This window comes from Melopsittacus undulatus, chromosome 3 (genome assembly GCF_012275295.1).
Source record: "Melopsittacus undulatus isolate bMelUnd1 chromosome 3, bMelUnd1.mat.Z, whole genome shotgun sequence".
Taxonomy (NCBI): domain Eukaryota; kingdom Metazoa; phylum Chordata; class Aves; order Psittaciformes; family Psittaculidae; genus Melopsittacus; species Melopsittacus undulatus.
Window position 1 is genome coordinate 2,872,433 of NC_047529.1, and position 13,770 is coordinate 2,886,202.

The following is a 13,770-nucleotide window of genomic DNA, read 5'->3' on the forward strand; positions in this document are numbered from 1 at the left end:
AATGGTGGCCATGGTGCAACTAAAGGTGTGAACAGAGAACATGGAGGGGAAGTTCTCTTCCTCCCTGGTTTATCTCTGGGGGAAGAACAGGCAAATTCCACATAGCTGGGGCTGCTGGAAAGCAGTTATAGTCTAGGTATACATTAAAACAAGAAACTGCTATGCTGGAAGGGGAACACCTGACTGAGAGGAGGGGGATGAGAAGAGTAGGACACTTGTGAGAGATGAACTGGGAAAGACAGAATGAGGAAGACAAGTAATATCTATTATAATGATATAGCATTATAATAAACATCTATTAATTAAATCAATATGGAAACAAGAAAAAGCAGAGAAGAAAAACAACCTATGAGCTGCCTTTATGGTGGATGTAATAGTGTCTTTCTATCAGATGGGGCCCGTATTTAATTAAAAGAAACAGACATCTGTCAGTAATCTGAAAGAGGAATAAAACAGGAAGACCAGAAATTTTATACAAGAAAGATGCAATTTAGGTTATGAATTGAAGAAAATCCTATTGCTGAGGTTGAAATTAAGGGCTGTATTGCTAAAAAATAACTTACTGTGAATGGGAAAGGAAACCAAAGCTGAAAGTTTTGCTGGGGGACAGTGATAAAAATGGTTAAGTCTGGGATGTGTGATTCCTTTGTGATGGATTTCCCTTCCTCCCAGAGAGGAGATTTAAAAGGGTAAGCTAAGGATGACATTGCTTCTGGAGACCTAAAATCCCCCAGCCACCCCCCAGCCAACTAGAACTGACCCACATAAATACTACATAGTCATGCAGTCTGTCTAAATCACAAGTTTGGCTTCACCGTGAAAGGCAAAAGCTACACAAATTAAACCAGCAAATCAGACTTCAGTCAGGTTGAGGGTTTCCAGGCTAAAGCTTTATTACCAGGAGCAGTAATAAAATGGGTAGTTTAATACATTACATACTTAAACACTGTAAACGCTTAAATATTGACAGTTTTGGGAACAAGTTAGAGAAGAATTTCAGCTGCTGACTTCAGTAAAATACAGAGGATGGCTCTGGAGAAGGTGTTTAATCATACCTGATGTTATACACTTAATACACAATATACTTCTACCTAGAAATGCCAGAGCTGAGGCTTTGTAAGACTGGTGTTGCTTCCCTTAGGATAACTGGATGTCCTCTTTGGCATCCTTGTTTTCCCAATTCACATCTCAATATGAAATTTAATTGTTTCTATTTTTTCCCCTGCAGAAAGACCCTGCAAGAGAATTGCCCCCATTCACCCCCCAAGCACTATTCTCAGAGTCCAGAAAGGAACACAATCAACTCTTAACTGTGGATCACCCACTGCCATGGCAAGAAACTGGTTCCGACTTCACTCGTCCTTCTCTTCCTACTGTATTTAGGCTTGCATTTACTGACAGAACATACCATTACACTACAGCAATACTTGTTCTCCTGCTGCTGATAGTACTTTCCTTGTATTTTCTTTGATGGCACCATCTCAGGGGCTTCAGTGCATTTGTGGTGATGCTCCCATCATGCAGTTTCTTCTCAGAGCTTCTTCATTGAAGATTTCAATGTCAGTGGCTTGAAAAAGATGTTTAAATAACCCTGTCAATACGGATCCTTCCCAGGCAAGTTCCACACTCATGTATCATGAAATACAACAGGGTGTGAGACTGAATCACTGACACTGATGTGTTGGTAACTTGTACTGTTTGAGCAAACCTTTGGTTAAATCCTGATGCATTAAATGTGTGGGAATTTAGTTTTCCTCTTTATTCCACAGTATAAAGGGAAGATCATAGCCACAAATTCCATTTTAGAAAAGACTTTGTTACTGGTTTTGCCTGTATCTGAGCTACCACTCATGGTTTAGTTCAATCACTCAGGTTTTGGCTTTCCTTACCTTATTACAATATGGACATTCACCAAAGATGACATTAAAGCTCTGTCTGCTTGAAGGAAGACCTTGTAGCCACTGCAACACAAGTAAGCAGATTGAAATTCACATTTGTTTCACATCAAATTTAAGAACTATCTATTACTGGAGGTTTCTCCCAGACAGACTTCATGGTGTGTGTCAAGGCAGAGTCTGTGTGAGCACAAAGTGAGGCAGGTTCCCCTCCACAGACAGCTTATGCCTGATGTGTGGCTTACACAAGGTGAGAGAGAGGATTCATGACAAGGGCCTGTAGGGACAGGCCAAGGGGAATGGCTTGAACCTGCCAGAACAGGGGAGACTGAGTTGAGCTCTTAGGCAGAAGCTGTTCCCTGTGAGGGTGCTGAGGCGCTGGCACAGGGTGCCCAGAGAAGCTGTGGCTGCCCCATCCCTGGCAGTGCTCAAGGCCAGGTTGGACACAGGGGCTTGGAGCAGCTGCTCCAGTGGAAGGGGTCCCTGCCCAAACCATTCTGTGGCTCCACGATTCAAAGAGGCAGTGGTGGTTGTAACACTCATCAAGGACTTTGCTGCTTCTGAAATTCAAGGGGGTAACACTTGTTTTCAAGAGTCTGACAGTCAATGAACAAAGTCTGTCCTGTTACTGTACCTCATACAGACAAGCCTGGTGGAAGGGTTGTCCACAGCGGGGGTCATCACACACCTGGTCTGGAGTAGTGCCGTTGAGGCGATAGGCGTAGCAGATTCCACAGTCCTTGGTAAAATCCTTACAACACAACATGGTTTAGCTTACAGGCCCACCACAAAGGAAGAAGCAGAGCTGGTAACACAGCCAACACGTTCATCTATTGGTCTCTGCTTTTGCAAGCTTTGCTTTCAGTCGGTATGTTTGTACCATTATGGCATCAACTGAGACTATTGAAGCCTTGTACATCTGGAGCCAGGTTGTATTTTATCCCCTCACTGAATTACATCTATTTTGATAGGCATTTTCATACTCTGCTGTTTCTTTTTCCTCAAACACAATCATTTGTGAGCATCAGGTATAACCCTCAATCAGATACTAATGTCAGAATTCCACAAGTGGAAGCGAAGCTGATAATGCAATGTTGTAGCACTATTTGGATGGCCTCTTGTCCCCCCTGAGCAGCTCCACCTCATTAGAACTTAAGTCATCAGCATCCATAACAGAATGTTTGGGTTTTCCACATCTCATTAGCTACTCTGGAACTTCCTCCTTCCCTTTTAATAGCTAAGCCTGTTATTAATGGCCTCACTGCTAGGAAGGCCACAGGGAAGTGAGCACCTCTAATCACAGGTTAACAAGCTCTGACAATTGTTGCTTGAAGTCCAGAAGTCCTTATGACAATATATTAATGCAATTACCTCTCCTCTAGGGCTCTTCTTTTTGCTGCCAGTTGTAAAGTGACCATTTAACTGTTACTTATTCAGGAATAACGACTGATCATTACCAAAAAGCAACTTACACTTTTCTCTAACACAGCACGAGAGGGTAAATCGATATCTAAGAGGTCTTTCAAGTTTTGCAATAAACTGATTTCTGGATCCCTGCAGGTAGGATTGAGAGAGAGAAAAGTCAACATGAGGAACGGCAAATTCCATTTCAGTTTCAAAGCTGTGCTATTTAAAGGTACTTACCATAAGTGCATGTTGTCATTCAGCTTGGTTCTCAAGGGGTTAACCACTGCAATACAACACAACTCATTACATACCTTTAGCTTCCCTTTTGCTCTTCCCCCTCAGATACCAGCACTGGAAGCTGGGGTTTAATCACTTAAAGCAGGGACTGGGGTTTAATCACTTAAACTATGTAAGTCAGTGACTGCTTTTAGTTTGGGGAATTCATTGCACTATCATTTTAAACATCACACTGCTGAAGATAGGGTTGCATTACCTTTAAAAGTGGCAAAAAGCTGTGGGACACAGAGTGAAAGACTGAAGTATTTTCAAACACTATTAGGACATATGCAGTGCTATTACAATATAAACATGATGGGTAATCTGTAGGACACAGGGAACTGTAGGACACTGTGCTTGGAAAACACTGGAAAACCAGCATCACTGGCAGAGCAAACCAGCGTGCTGTGGATTCAGGTTGTTAAACCCCCAGCATCCCCTGTGTAAAACCCTCCTCCACACCCATTCAGCTGAATTCCCAGCTCTGGGTAAGTACAGCTTACCCCAGGAGTCTGCCACAGCTTAGACCAGTGCATGCTCAGCAGAGATGTGATTCTGGAAGAGAAACCAGCAGTGCAGGTCTGTGCTCTTACCGTGCTCTGCTCCGAGGAAGTAGCACTCGGGAAGCATGGCTGGGTGCCGAGGATCCACCTCCACGCTCACAGAGACATTGGTCCCTATAGAGAGCACAAGAGTCACTGGGGGCTTTGCTTGGCAGGCAAGTGTTTGTGTCAAAATGGGAACATAACCTTTCTTTAGGAGAGTTTTAAATGGGTTCAGACTGAAACAGGGGAAGTTCAGGTTGGATATAAGGCAGCTCTTCCCTGTGAGGGTGCTGAGGCGCTGGCACAGGGTGCCCAGAGAAGCTGTGGCTGCCCCATCCCTGGCAGTGCTCAAGGCCAGGTTGGACACAGGGGCTTGGAGCAGCTGCTCCAGTGGAAGGGGTCCCTGCCTGTGGCAGGGGTTGGAGCTGGATGGGCTCTAAGGTTCCTTCAACCCAAACTATTCTGTGATTCTATGATTGCTTTAATTCAGACTCATTTTCATTACGCTAAATAACAACAGATGGTAGGTATCTCAATTGTACAAAGTATCAGTCTCTATAGGAAATATTTACATTTCAATGGGCTGTAATTAAAAATAGCAACTGATTAAAGAAAAAAACCCACCAGTCTTGAACTTCTTTAGGTCTCAACCTTAACACTTTGACCTATTTCTGACTGATCAAACTCAAGCTAAATGAGAATGCTGTTGAAATCTTAGTAGAGATATAATTATTATTAATTCCTCATTATCTTTTACAGTCAAAAAAGAGAAGCCTAAAACTAATTTTAAGCAGTAGAAGTCAGTTCCCTCTGCAGGACACACACTCAGTGATGCAGATCAGTGATGCACTCATTGATGGAGTGAACAATGGCTTCTGAAATGGCAAATGTCTTTCTTGCACAAAGCACCCCCTCACCCTCGGAAGGGGTGTTATTCCTAAGGGGCAAACAGCTCAAAACCGGTCTGGATCCAGGTTAAAAACCTCACGGCAAATTCTCCTCTAAATAAAACCAGGTGAAGCCTATGTTGGTTTATAATTAAGAGATACAGGAGGCTTCCTCTCCCTGAAGACACTGGAATGAATGAAATCCGAGCTCAGTCCTAACCAAAGACTGTGACTGATGACAAAGTGCTCCCAGTCCACAGTGCTCTCCTCTGAGGTGCCTCCTGAGGTGTTTCCTTCAGGGTACAATGGAACCAAGACAAAGGCAGGCAGAGAAAAGTGTCCAACCCAAGGCTGCTGAACCTTTCCTTCCCTGTCCCTGAGGGTGGAGCAGCTTCAGAACCCCGTTGGCTCTGTTCCTTCCTCACAGCTTCAGCCCATTGTGTGTTCTGAGACTTCTCCAATATCCTCTTGATGTTTTGGATTTCAGCTAAAAATCAGAACTCTTCTTTCAAAAGTAACATTTCTCTCCCATCTCTACCCTCTGGCAGAAGCAAGTTTCGCCTTTGCCATTAGAAGCCTCCTGATCCCATAGATACTCAGACCTTAAATGCCAGTCATCAGCATATGAATCGAACAGTTAACAGTGTAAGCCTCCAATCTCCTCTCTGCTCTTACTTCTTTGTCCTTTCCACCTGCCTCTTTTAACCCCCTTTTCCACTGCACTCTGACACTCCCTTCCCTGTTCCAGGACAGGATCAGTCCAAAGCAATGGTCTGTGAATGAGATAAGGGCTTCATCTAAGCTGATTTTTCTTACAACTACAGGTTTTTCCAGTGTTCTCCTGCACAGATTCAGGTTCTGACAGTTCCATGTTTGTAAGTTACAAACACACTGTTTTCCTGCAGAAATGTAGGTTTTCTGTAGCACCATAAACTGTAATTAATATCCTAAACCAGGTTGGCTATTCTGTGGCAGGGTCTTTTAACACACAAAAGACAGTGATGTCTTGCCAGCTTTAGGAGCTTCCTTTCATTTTCCTAACTCCCAGAAACACCATCTGATTAGATCAGCAAAGCAACCAGCACCCCTCAAATCCATCACATTCCTTTAAGACTTTCCATACCTATAGCGATTCTTCTTGTTGTAGCACTCCGTGTGGGATTTTCTGGCTCAAGCACCCACGTCTTCCCATCTATTTCATCCATGGCATCCCAGAATTCTTTCAGTGATTCCAGTGCCGCCAGGAACTGATTATAAATGTCCGGTAAGGAGCTCTAAGAAAAGGAGAAGTTAAAACTAATTTCATATGGTTCTCACCCACAGCCATATCTATAATGGGTATGGATCTAGGTGTCTTTAAGGTCCCTTGCCATCCAACCCGTTCTGTGATTCTATGATTCTATATCCATGAAAACCAAACTGCAGGTGATTTAAGAAGTATTAAGATCAAGTGTGTGTCCATCTGTATTGTGGTAGCATAAAACTTGGAACCTCACAGGTTTTCTAGTTGAAACAATACTGTGTTCCCAAGTACAAACACATACTCCAGGTAGTTGCAATGTGATGCATGTACACCATACCTGCAACTGACAGTGGTTTGTACTCCTCAGCAAACTGGTAGCTATCGATTTGCATTGTAACTTGTAACAGACTGCAGCAAATGGAAGTAAAAATCCTCATTGTCTACTATTAAACAGCTCACATTCTGCTCCTCTCTCTGCTTCAGGTGAGTAACACAGTGGTGGTACCACATAAATACACAGAAATGCCCACATAACTAAAGTAGCTGATTCATTTTTTAGACTCTGAAATGCAGTTTAGCAGTGTGACAATTAGCTCAGAACTGAGCAGTACAGAAACAGGTACTTAACACTAGGTTTTAAACCATGTAAATAGGGTAAGAGAAGGAGAAACTGTCTCCTAATCAGAGGATTACACTCGAGGGATTTCAGTATTTGAGAGTGGATTAGATGGAATCAGAAAGATCTCTCATTGTACAGGACAACACAGAGAACAGCAATGCCAAAGAGGAGTCCTGGTGACCAGTGAGTACAGAAGCAGTAACTGCTCCTACAGGGAAGGGCTTCTGCAAGTAAAGCAAATGCTGGGCGGCCAAGTTCACACCTTGCCAAAGGCAGGGACCACAGGGTACAAACCTGAATTTAGGGAACTGAAGGGAAATGAAGACCACAAAGGGAGGAGAAGGAGGGGGAGTTCTGCTTGAGGAACACCCATATGGGTTTGAGTCCAGCTTGGAATCAATGGAGGAACTGGGAAGTGCCACAACAGCAACAGAATGAGGAGCCATGGGCTGTGGCTCTGTGGGGAGAGGGGAAGCTATGAAAGGAGAAAAGGCTGCAGGGGAGGGAGACCAAGGAGGGGGGAAGCGTTCTGGGAACAAACTTCCCCAGTAACTTGTTTTCCCTGATTGCTCAGTACTGGGAAATGCAGGAGTAGAAAAAGAGGAATTACTTGGGAGCACCAATGGGTGTTTTTAAATGGTTTACACAGAATACAAGTGAGCAAAGGAATACATGAGTAAAAAAGCAGGAAGGATGGGAGAGAACTGAGAGAGCCTCTGCAATTTGGAGAAAGACACAGCAAAGTAAGCTTTGAAAGCAAAAAAAGAGGTAGAAAGGGCCAGATTTCAGGTATTTTTTAGCCAGATTTCAGGTATTTTTTTAGCCCAGAAAGCAATTGTTGGAGTCAAAAACAAAAAGCAAATTAAATAGGTCACGAAGAGGTATTTGTCTGTAAATAACACAAAACAGAATGGTTTCCTTTACTCACTAATGACAATGTCCTTCCTTTCTCACCTGCACAAAAAGCACTGAATTATAGGAACATTCTCCAATGAGGACCTGTGAGTTTTGTATGGAACAAGGTTTTAGGTTTCCTGCACACATTTCAGAAGGAACCAGTGCAGCTTGGAAATAAAATGCTCCTTTTTTGCCCTGCTGTTATTAGATTATATTAAAGCAGGGAAGCACCTAAGCAGGAGAGTGTGAACACTGCCAATCTCCAACTGCAACGCTTATTATCTTTAAAAGCATTTTGTTACTTTTATAATACCTGAAGTGATATCGTAGTGTCAGTCACTTAACCACATCTTAGGGTATAATATCTTCATCTTAAGTACTATTATTTCCAGTATTTTAATAATTTTCACACAGTCCTGAAATGTGATCTTTTGTGCTCTGATGACACTTAAATTAATAGCATAATTTTCTGCTCCTTGCAACAGTTGCTTTCCATTTTGATTTTGTACATTTTTCTCTATCACATCCAGATAAATCCTCTAATAATCATTTTTATCTTTATCTTCTGGGAATTCAAAGGGTTTCACTAGCAAAAAGAAACATCAAGGGATTAGAACCCACAGATAAGTTTTAAAATCCAATTAATTTTAATACTAATTGTAATTTTTCAATGATGTTCCTTAAAAAGGTAGTTAAATCTCTTTTTTTTCCTTAATGCACTGTTCATTTGATCTTATTTGCATGCTTCATTGATGTTGCCAGCTGTCTCCTGCTATATACATCAATGCATCCATAGCTATTTAAATACACTGCATGCTTGTCATGCAAACCATGAAAACTCTAACATTCCTTCTTATTTGATTAACCAACTAATTTTCGGTCAGTGCCCAATGCTTCTAGAAAAGACTATCAGGGTTTTTGCTTTGTCTATACTGCACCAAGGCAGTTGTCAGGAACGATGTCAAACAGCACAAACTCCTTGTGCCTCCCTCACCTTTGTACAACTGGATCAGAATTTGTAGGGAATATGTCATGTGGTGATTGGAAAAGAAGGCATTTATCACCCAGGATATTGCCAGTGGCTGCCCTGGCTCTACAGAGCATGAGCAAACCCAAACCTCTGTATCTGCTGGGTTTCCATGCTCATCGGGCAAAACATCCCTTAAAGAGAAAGGACATTGTGGAGTTTTGTCTTTCACAACAACCTAAAACTACATGAAGACACTATCCAGGGGAGGCCATGGAGCTGCTGCGAGGGCTGGAGCAGCTCTGCTCTGGAGCCAGGCTGAGAGAGCTGGGCTGGGGCAGCCTGGACAAGAGAAGGGGAGACCTGAGAGCAGCTCCAGTGCCTAAAGGGGCTGCAGGAAAGCTGGAGAGGGGCTTGGGACAAGGGATGTAGGGACAGGCCAAGGGGAATGGCTTGAACCTGCCAGAACAGGGGAGACTGAGCTGAGCTCTGAGGCAGAAGCTGTTCCCTGGGAGGGTGCTGAGGCGCTGGCACAGGGTGCCCAGAGAAGCTGTGGCTGCCCCATCCCTGGCAGTGCTCAAGGCCAGGTTGGACACAGGGGCTTGGAGCAGCTGCTCCAGTGGAAGGGGTCCCTGCCCGTGGCAGGGGTTGGAACTGGAGGAGCTTTAAGGTCCCTTCCAACACAAACCAAGCTGGGGGTTCTATCATTTTTAATGTACAATCTAAACCTTGCATCCACACCTAGAACTACTTTCCCTTCCATTACAGCACTGAGCTCCTCAGAAAGCCTTACAGACCCAGGACACACTGCAGCACTTTCAAGTGTGAGGTTAGTGAGTTTCCAGCAGTTCCTTTAATGCTCTCTACAGTGCCCATCAGAGCAACTGAGCAGCCCAAAACCATTCCTGAGATTACCAAAAAACACATTTTCAGATGAGATGACCTCATTCTAAGTTTTCATATGGAAAAAGACTGAGATAATGGTCACTTGGAATACTGGGCTCAAGATCCCTGTTTCTATTAGAGCATCACCTCCTGGGACCATAGTCAGTGTTTCAACCACTCAACACTTCTCCACATTTCTTAACTTTCAAGTTGTGAGCACGGAAAACAAAGAACATACTCAGTGATGCCATGTGAAATGCACTGTGAGGGACTCACACACAGACAGCTTTCCCTCTCCACAAGTGGATATGCAGTCCTAGTTACTCAAGACACTACGAGGCAAGAATCTGATAGATACTGGTACAAGTTATATCAACAGAGTCCTTGGACAGAACAGAGATCCAGTGTGAATTTGAGGCCTGCGATCCTGTGATCTTCACTTCTGACCATGGGTATTTGCAGAGATGGAGCTGAAATGGTTATTTGACAGCAAAACAGGATGGAAACACATCAGCTTTGATGATTCTCCAGCAGTTTTAGAGAGCTTTGAACCAAAAGACACCTCTGTGCTATCAGACTACATGTGTCCTCTGCTAGGATACACAGCACTGCTTTGGTCTGTGACAATCAGATGTTCTGGACCCATCTGTTTGAGGGGAACCTACCTTCTACCCTGTAGTTTTGCAACATTTATGTTTCCATTTCTATCCTCCGCATTCTCATCTCTATCTCATCACCGGTAGCTTCTCATGCCAATTCTTTCCTGCTGTAAGTTCATCCCAACTCAAACACTTCCCCAAGTTCATCCCTATTGCCAGGCACAATTTTCTTCAACTAAAGGAATAAGAAGTGGGGAAAAAAAATCACTGTACTCTTGGTTCTTATCTCTAGAGCCATAGGAGATGGGAAGAGTAAGAAGAAAGCCTTGAGTCTGCACCTGCCATACATAAAGCCCATGAAGCCTCTCAGCAGCTTTTAAGAAGTGCTATAACCCTGTATGGCCATGCTGCCCAGTTTCAAACACCTGCTCCAACTCCCGGATGAACTAAACATGAATCAAATGGCACTAAATAAGTTCTAATTCAGGTAAATACAGCACAATTGATTCAAGTTTATATTTTTATTATAAGATGGAAATGTGGTCTTTATTTTGAGGGGTATTTTGCTTAAAATTCTTCTGAACACAAAATTTGCTTATCCAAAATTAAAGCAATTAAAGCATAATGGAAAAGGGAAAATAGCCTCAACTGCAGGTGCTGGTACCTCCTTGCCCTTATAAACACATAGAGAGAATGTAATTTAATAAAGTGAACAGTTCCTGGATGGAAAAGGGATCTCCTACATAACGACCCTTTAGATTTGTTTGGGAGCTGTTCCTTTCTTACCAACAGCAGTTTAACAATCCCTGAGGCACAACAGTCCAAAACCTTTCTAAAGCCTCCTCAACCACCTCCATTTTCTATATTTGCCTGTGAAGCTCCTTTGCTAAGAAAGAGCACAATTATGATGCATTTTATTGTGCTCTCATCAAGATAACTGAAGAATAACCCCGTTCACATCACTACACCTCGGAATCTTGTATCCTGGTTCCAGCGCTGGCTGGCTGCATGACCTCATTAGTCATTAATCCCCACTCCCATGACCTTCATGTAGCCAAGCAGGTGGGCAGTGGTCAGTATAGCAACAACACCCTGATGGGAGGGCAGCAGAATATAGATGCACTGAGGCTGCTGAACCCCACTTAGTGAGGCTGAAATGTGGAGACAGCACATTTGTCTGGTTGTTTAGAAAAGGAATATAACTGAAATAAGTAGATGTTCTTGCACTTGTCATTGAGAAGCACTCTGCATTTATCTGGCACTTATAACAGTAGCAGCAGCAGCAGCATTGCCCTTGGTGCTGATTTCTTACTACTCTAAAATGTCTCCTCTGAGCCAGAATACACTGGCTGTTGCTGCTCATGCTGTGAGACACCTGCACTGGCTACTAGGCTTGTCATGACGCACAAAACCCTACCATCTTCAGCTTGACATTGTGCAAGTTATAATTATTCATCCAAATGAATATGTCAGAGCAGCAGCAGCAGACCTCTCATCAGAGCAAAAGAAAAATACATCAAAACATTATCAACCCAGCAGGAAGACAGGGACCATAAGGAAAATTACCCATTTTTAATATGGATGCCATAATGCCACATCTATTATTACACAGAGGGGAAAGGGGGAAAAAAAAAGGGGAGGAAAAAACCCAACCACCCAACAACCCCTCAAGTTTAAAGTCCACGAGCACTGAAAAGACCCTGAAATAGGCAACAGCACACACAGGGCAGGGGGGAAAAACAAGATGAAATCAATTACCTGAAATCTATTTTCTTTCACAGGAGTTCATATTCTAATAGTGCAATTGCATCATTTTAGTTAAGCCTTGTCAGTTTTTACATTACATACCAATAAATATTAAAGACTAAGACTTAACAGTATCAAAACTTCATGTTATTTTACTAGACAAGAGATATAGTGTGTTCTTTTTCCATTTTAGGAACCCAAATTTTAAGCACTTCAGCTACAAGGGGTGTTCCAGCATTCTCTAAGCTTAACCCTCCCTTTACCACAGTGTGAGGACTGCTTCCTGCAGTGACTTCAACGTGTTGTGAAAGCAAACCCAATTTCCACAATACTTACACCCATTTTGATCCAGAAGCTTTAGGTTTGTGTCACCTACACTGATAGTGTTGATTTCCCCAAAAGAGCAGACAACAAAAAGCATTTCAATGAGCACAAAGCACAGGCTGCTGGTATTTGGTTCAGGTTTGTAACAGGCTGCCTGCAGCCAGAATTAGGACCTCATGATTACAAAGCAGGGTCTTCAGTCACATACAAACATCTATTGTTTACAAATAATCCATAGACAATTCAACTGCATAAAGACTTGAAGCATTAGAAAGCCATATTTTTAACATTAGGTTTTTACTTGTAGTGTCAATATTAATACACTCGCTCCCATCTTTATCTTGTCAAAAGAGGCTGCTTTGCACCATGTTTTTCAAGAACACTTCATTAAAACATAAGGGCAGTTAGTAGCTTTCAATGTACTAACAGTAAACACAGCAGAAAGGGCTGTCAAGGATATTTGAAACGTTGTTAATTTGAGGCAACAGAAGTTGCAAAGCTGTGAAATTAATGAAATGCTATTCAATGTATGGATGGAGATTGAGGTTAGGAACAGTACTTGAAATCCTACTTCTGGTATAGGGAATCCAGTATCATTTAAGGGACAAAAAGTATCTGTTTATATTGTTCCAAACTGTACCAGGGAATCACACCCTACTACTATATCTGAAACTAATTATACATTTATTTATATATATATATATTTAGGGGTTTTATATATATATATACACATACATACAGACATATATATATATATTTCATTTGTAATGGCCACTCTTGCAGTTAAAGCTCTCAGAGGATGTGAGGTGAGGTGCAGAACCTTAAGCATTGAAGTCAGTTCCATGCCCGTCCTAAAATCCTTCTGCCGCAACCTTTTCCCATGTTCCCTACTAAATCTATGTAGATTTAGTGCCATCAAGACAGGCTTTATGGATGGGTAGGAATCCTCGCGAGAGTTAGAGTTATGAAACACAATCATTTAGGTAAAATCTATTTTCCTGAATGAAATGAAATTAAACATCAACTATTTTCTAGAGATAATTCAAATTAACTTACATCTAAGTGGTCACATTTAAATCCATTTAATCAAGTACACATGCTCTATTAAGGGAAAAAGATACATGAAGTAATGCAAGAGAGACTAAGACAATGGCCCTTGGTTCTTTATATTCACAGTAACTGTTAAACTATGAAATCAGGATTCTATTAAGTACTTTCCTGTTCTTTTGATTTTAACTGGAAAAGTTTTATTGTATCATGAATACTATAGAGGATAAATTGCAGGACTGCCTTTTTCTAATGTCTCTCAACTTTAGAGGGTGTTTCTTTTCTATCAGACAATTGCTTCTCATGCCTATATTCTCCCGATTTCATTCCTAAAGAGATTTCAGCTATATGAACAACTTAAGAAAACTCCAGCCAGTATAAATGTAAAGCATACAGCATGCAAGATGTATCTGTATGGCAAGGAAAATATTTA

At 42.1% G+C, this 13,770-nt stretch overlaps 2 protein-coding genes across 2 annotated transcripts in view; one reads left to right on the forward strand and one right to left on the reverse strand.

Moving 5' to 3' along the window:
- The window catches only part of VRK2 (VRK serine/threonine kinase 2), a 45,953-nt gene extending 44,205 nt beyond the window's left edge, over positions 1-1,748 (forward strand). The window contains exon 14 of the mRNA XM_031044606.2: positions 1,229-1,748. Coding sequence (XP_030900466.2) covers positions 1,229-1,471 — 243 coding nt within the window. The 3' untranslated portion in view covers positions 1,472-1,748. The remainder of the gene's footprint in view (positions 1-1,228) is intronic.
- The window catches only part of FANCL (FA complementation group L), a 31,396-nt gene continuing 18,528 nt past the window's right edge, over positions 903-13,770 (reverse strand). The window contains exons 8-14 of the mRNA XM_034060821.1: positions 6,134-6,284; positions 4,172-4,255; positions 3,540-3,585; positions 3,368-3,449; positions 2,530-2,646; positions 1,890-1,961; positions 903-1,567 (exon numbers count right to left, since the gene is read on the reverse strand). Coding sequence (XP_033916712.1) covers positions 1,532-1,567; positions 1,890-1,961; positions 2,530-2,646; positions 3,368-3,449; positions 3,540-3,585; positions 4,172-4,255; positions 6,134-6,284 — 588 coding nt within the window. The 3' untranslated portion in view covers positions 903-1,531. The remainder of the gene's footprint in view (positions 1,568-1,889; positions 1,962-2,529; positions 2,647-3,367; positions 3,450-3,539; positions 3,586-4,171; positions 4,256-6,133; positions 6,285-13,770) is intronic.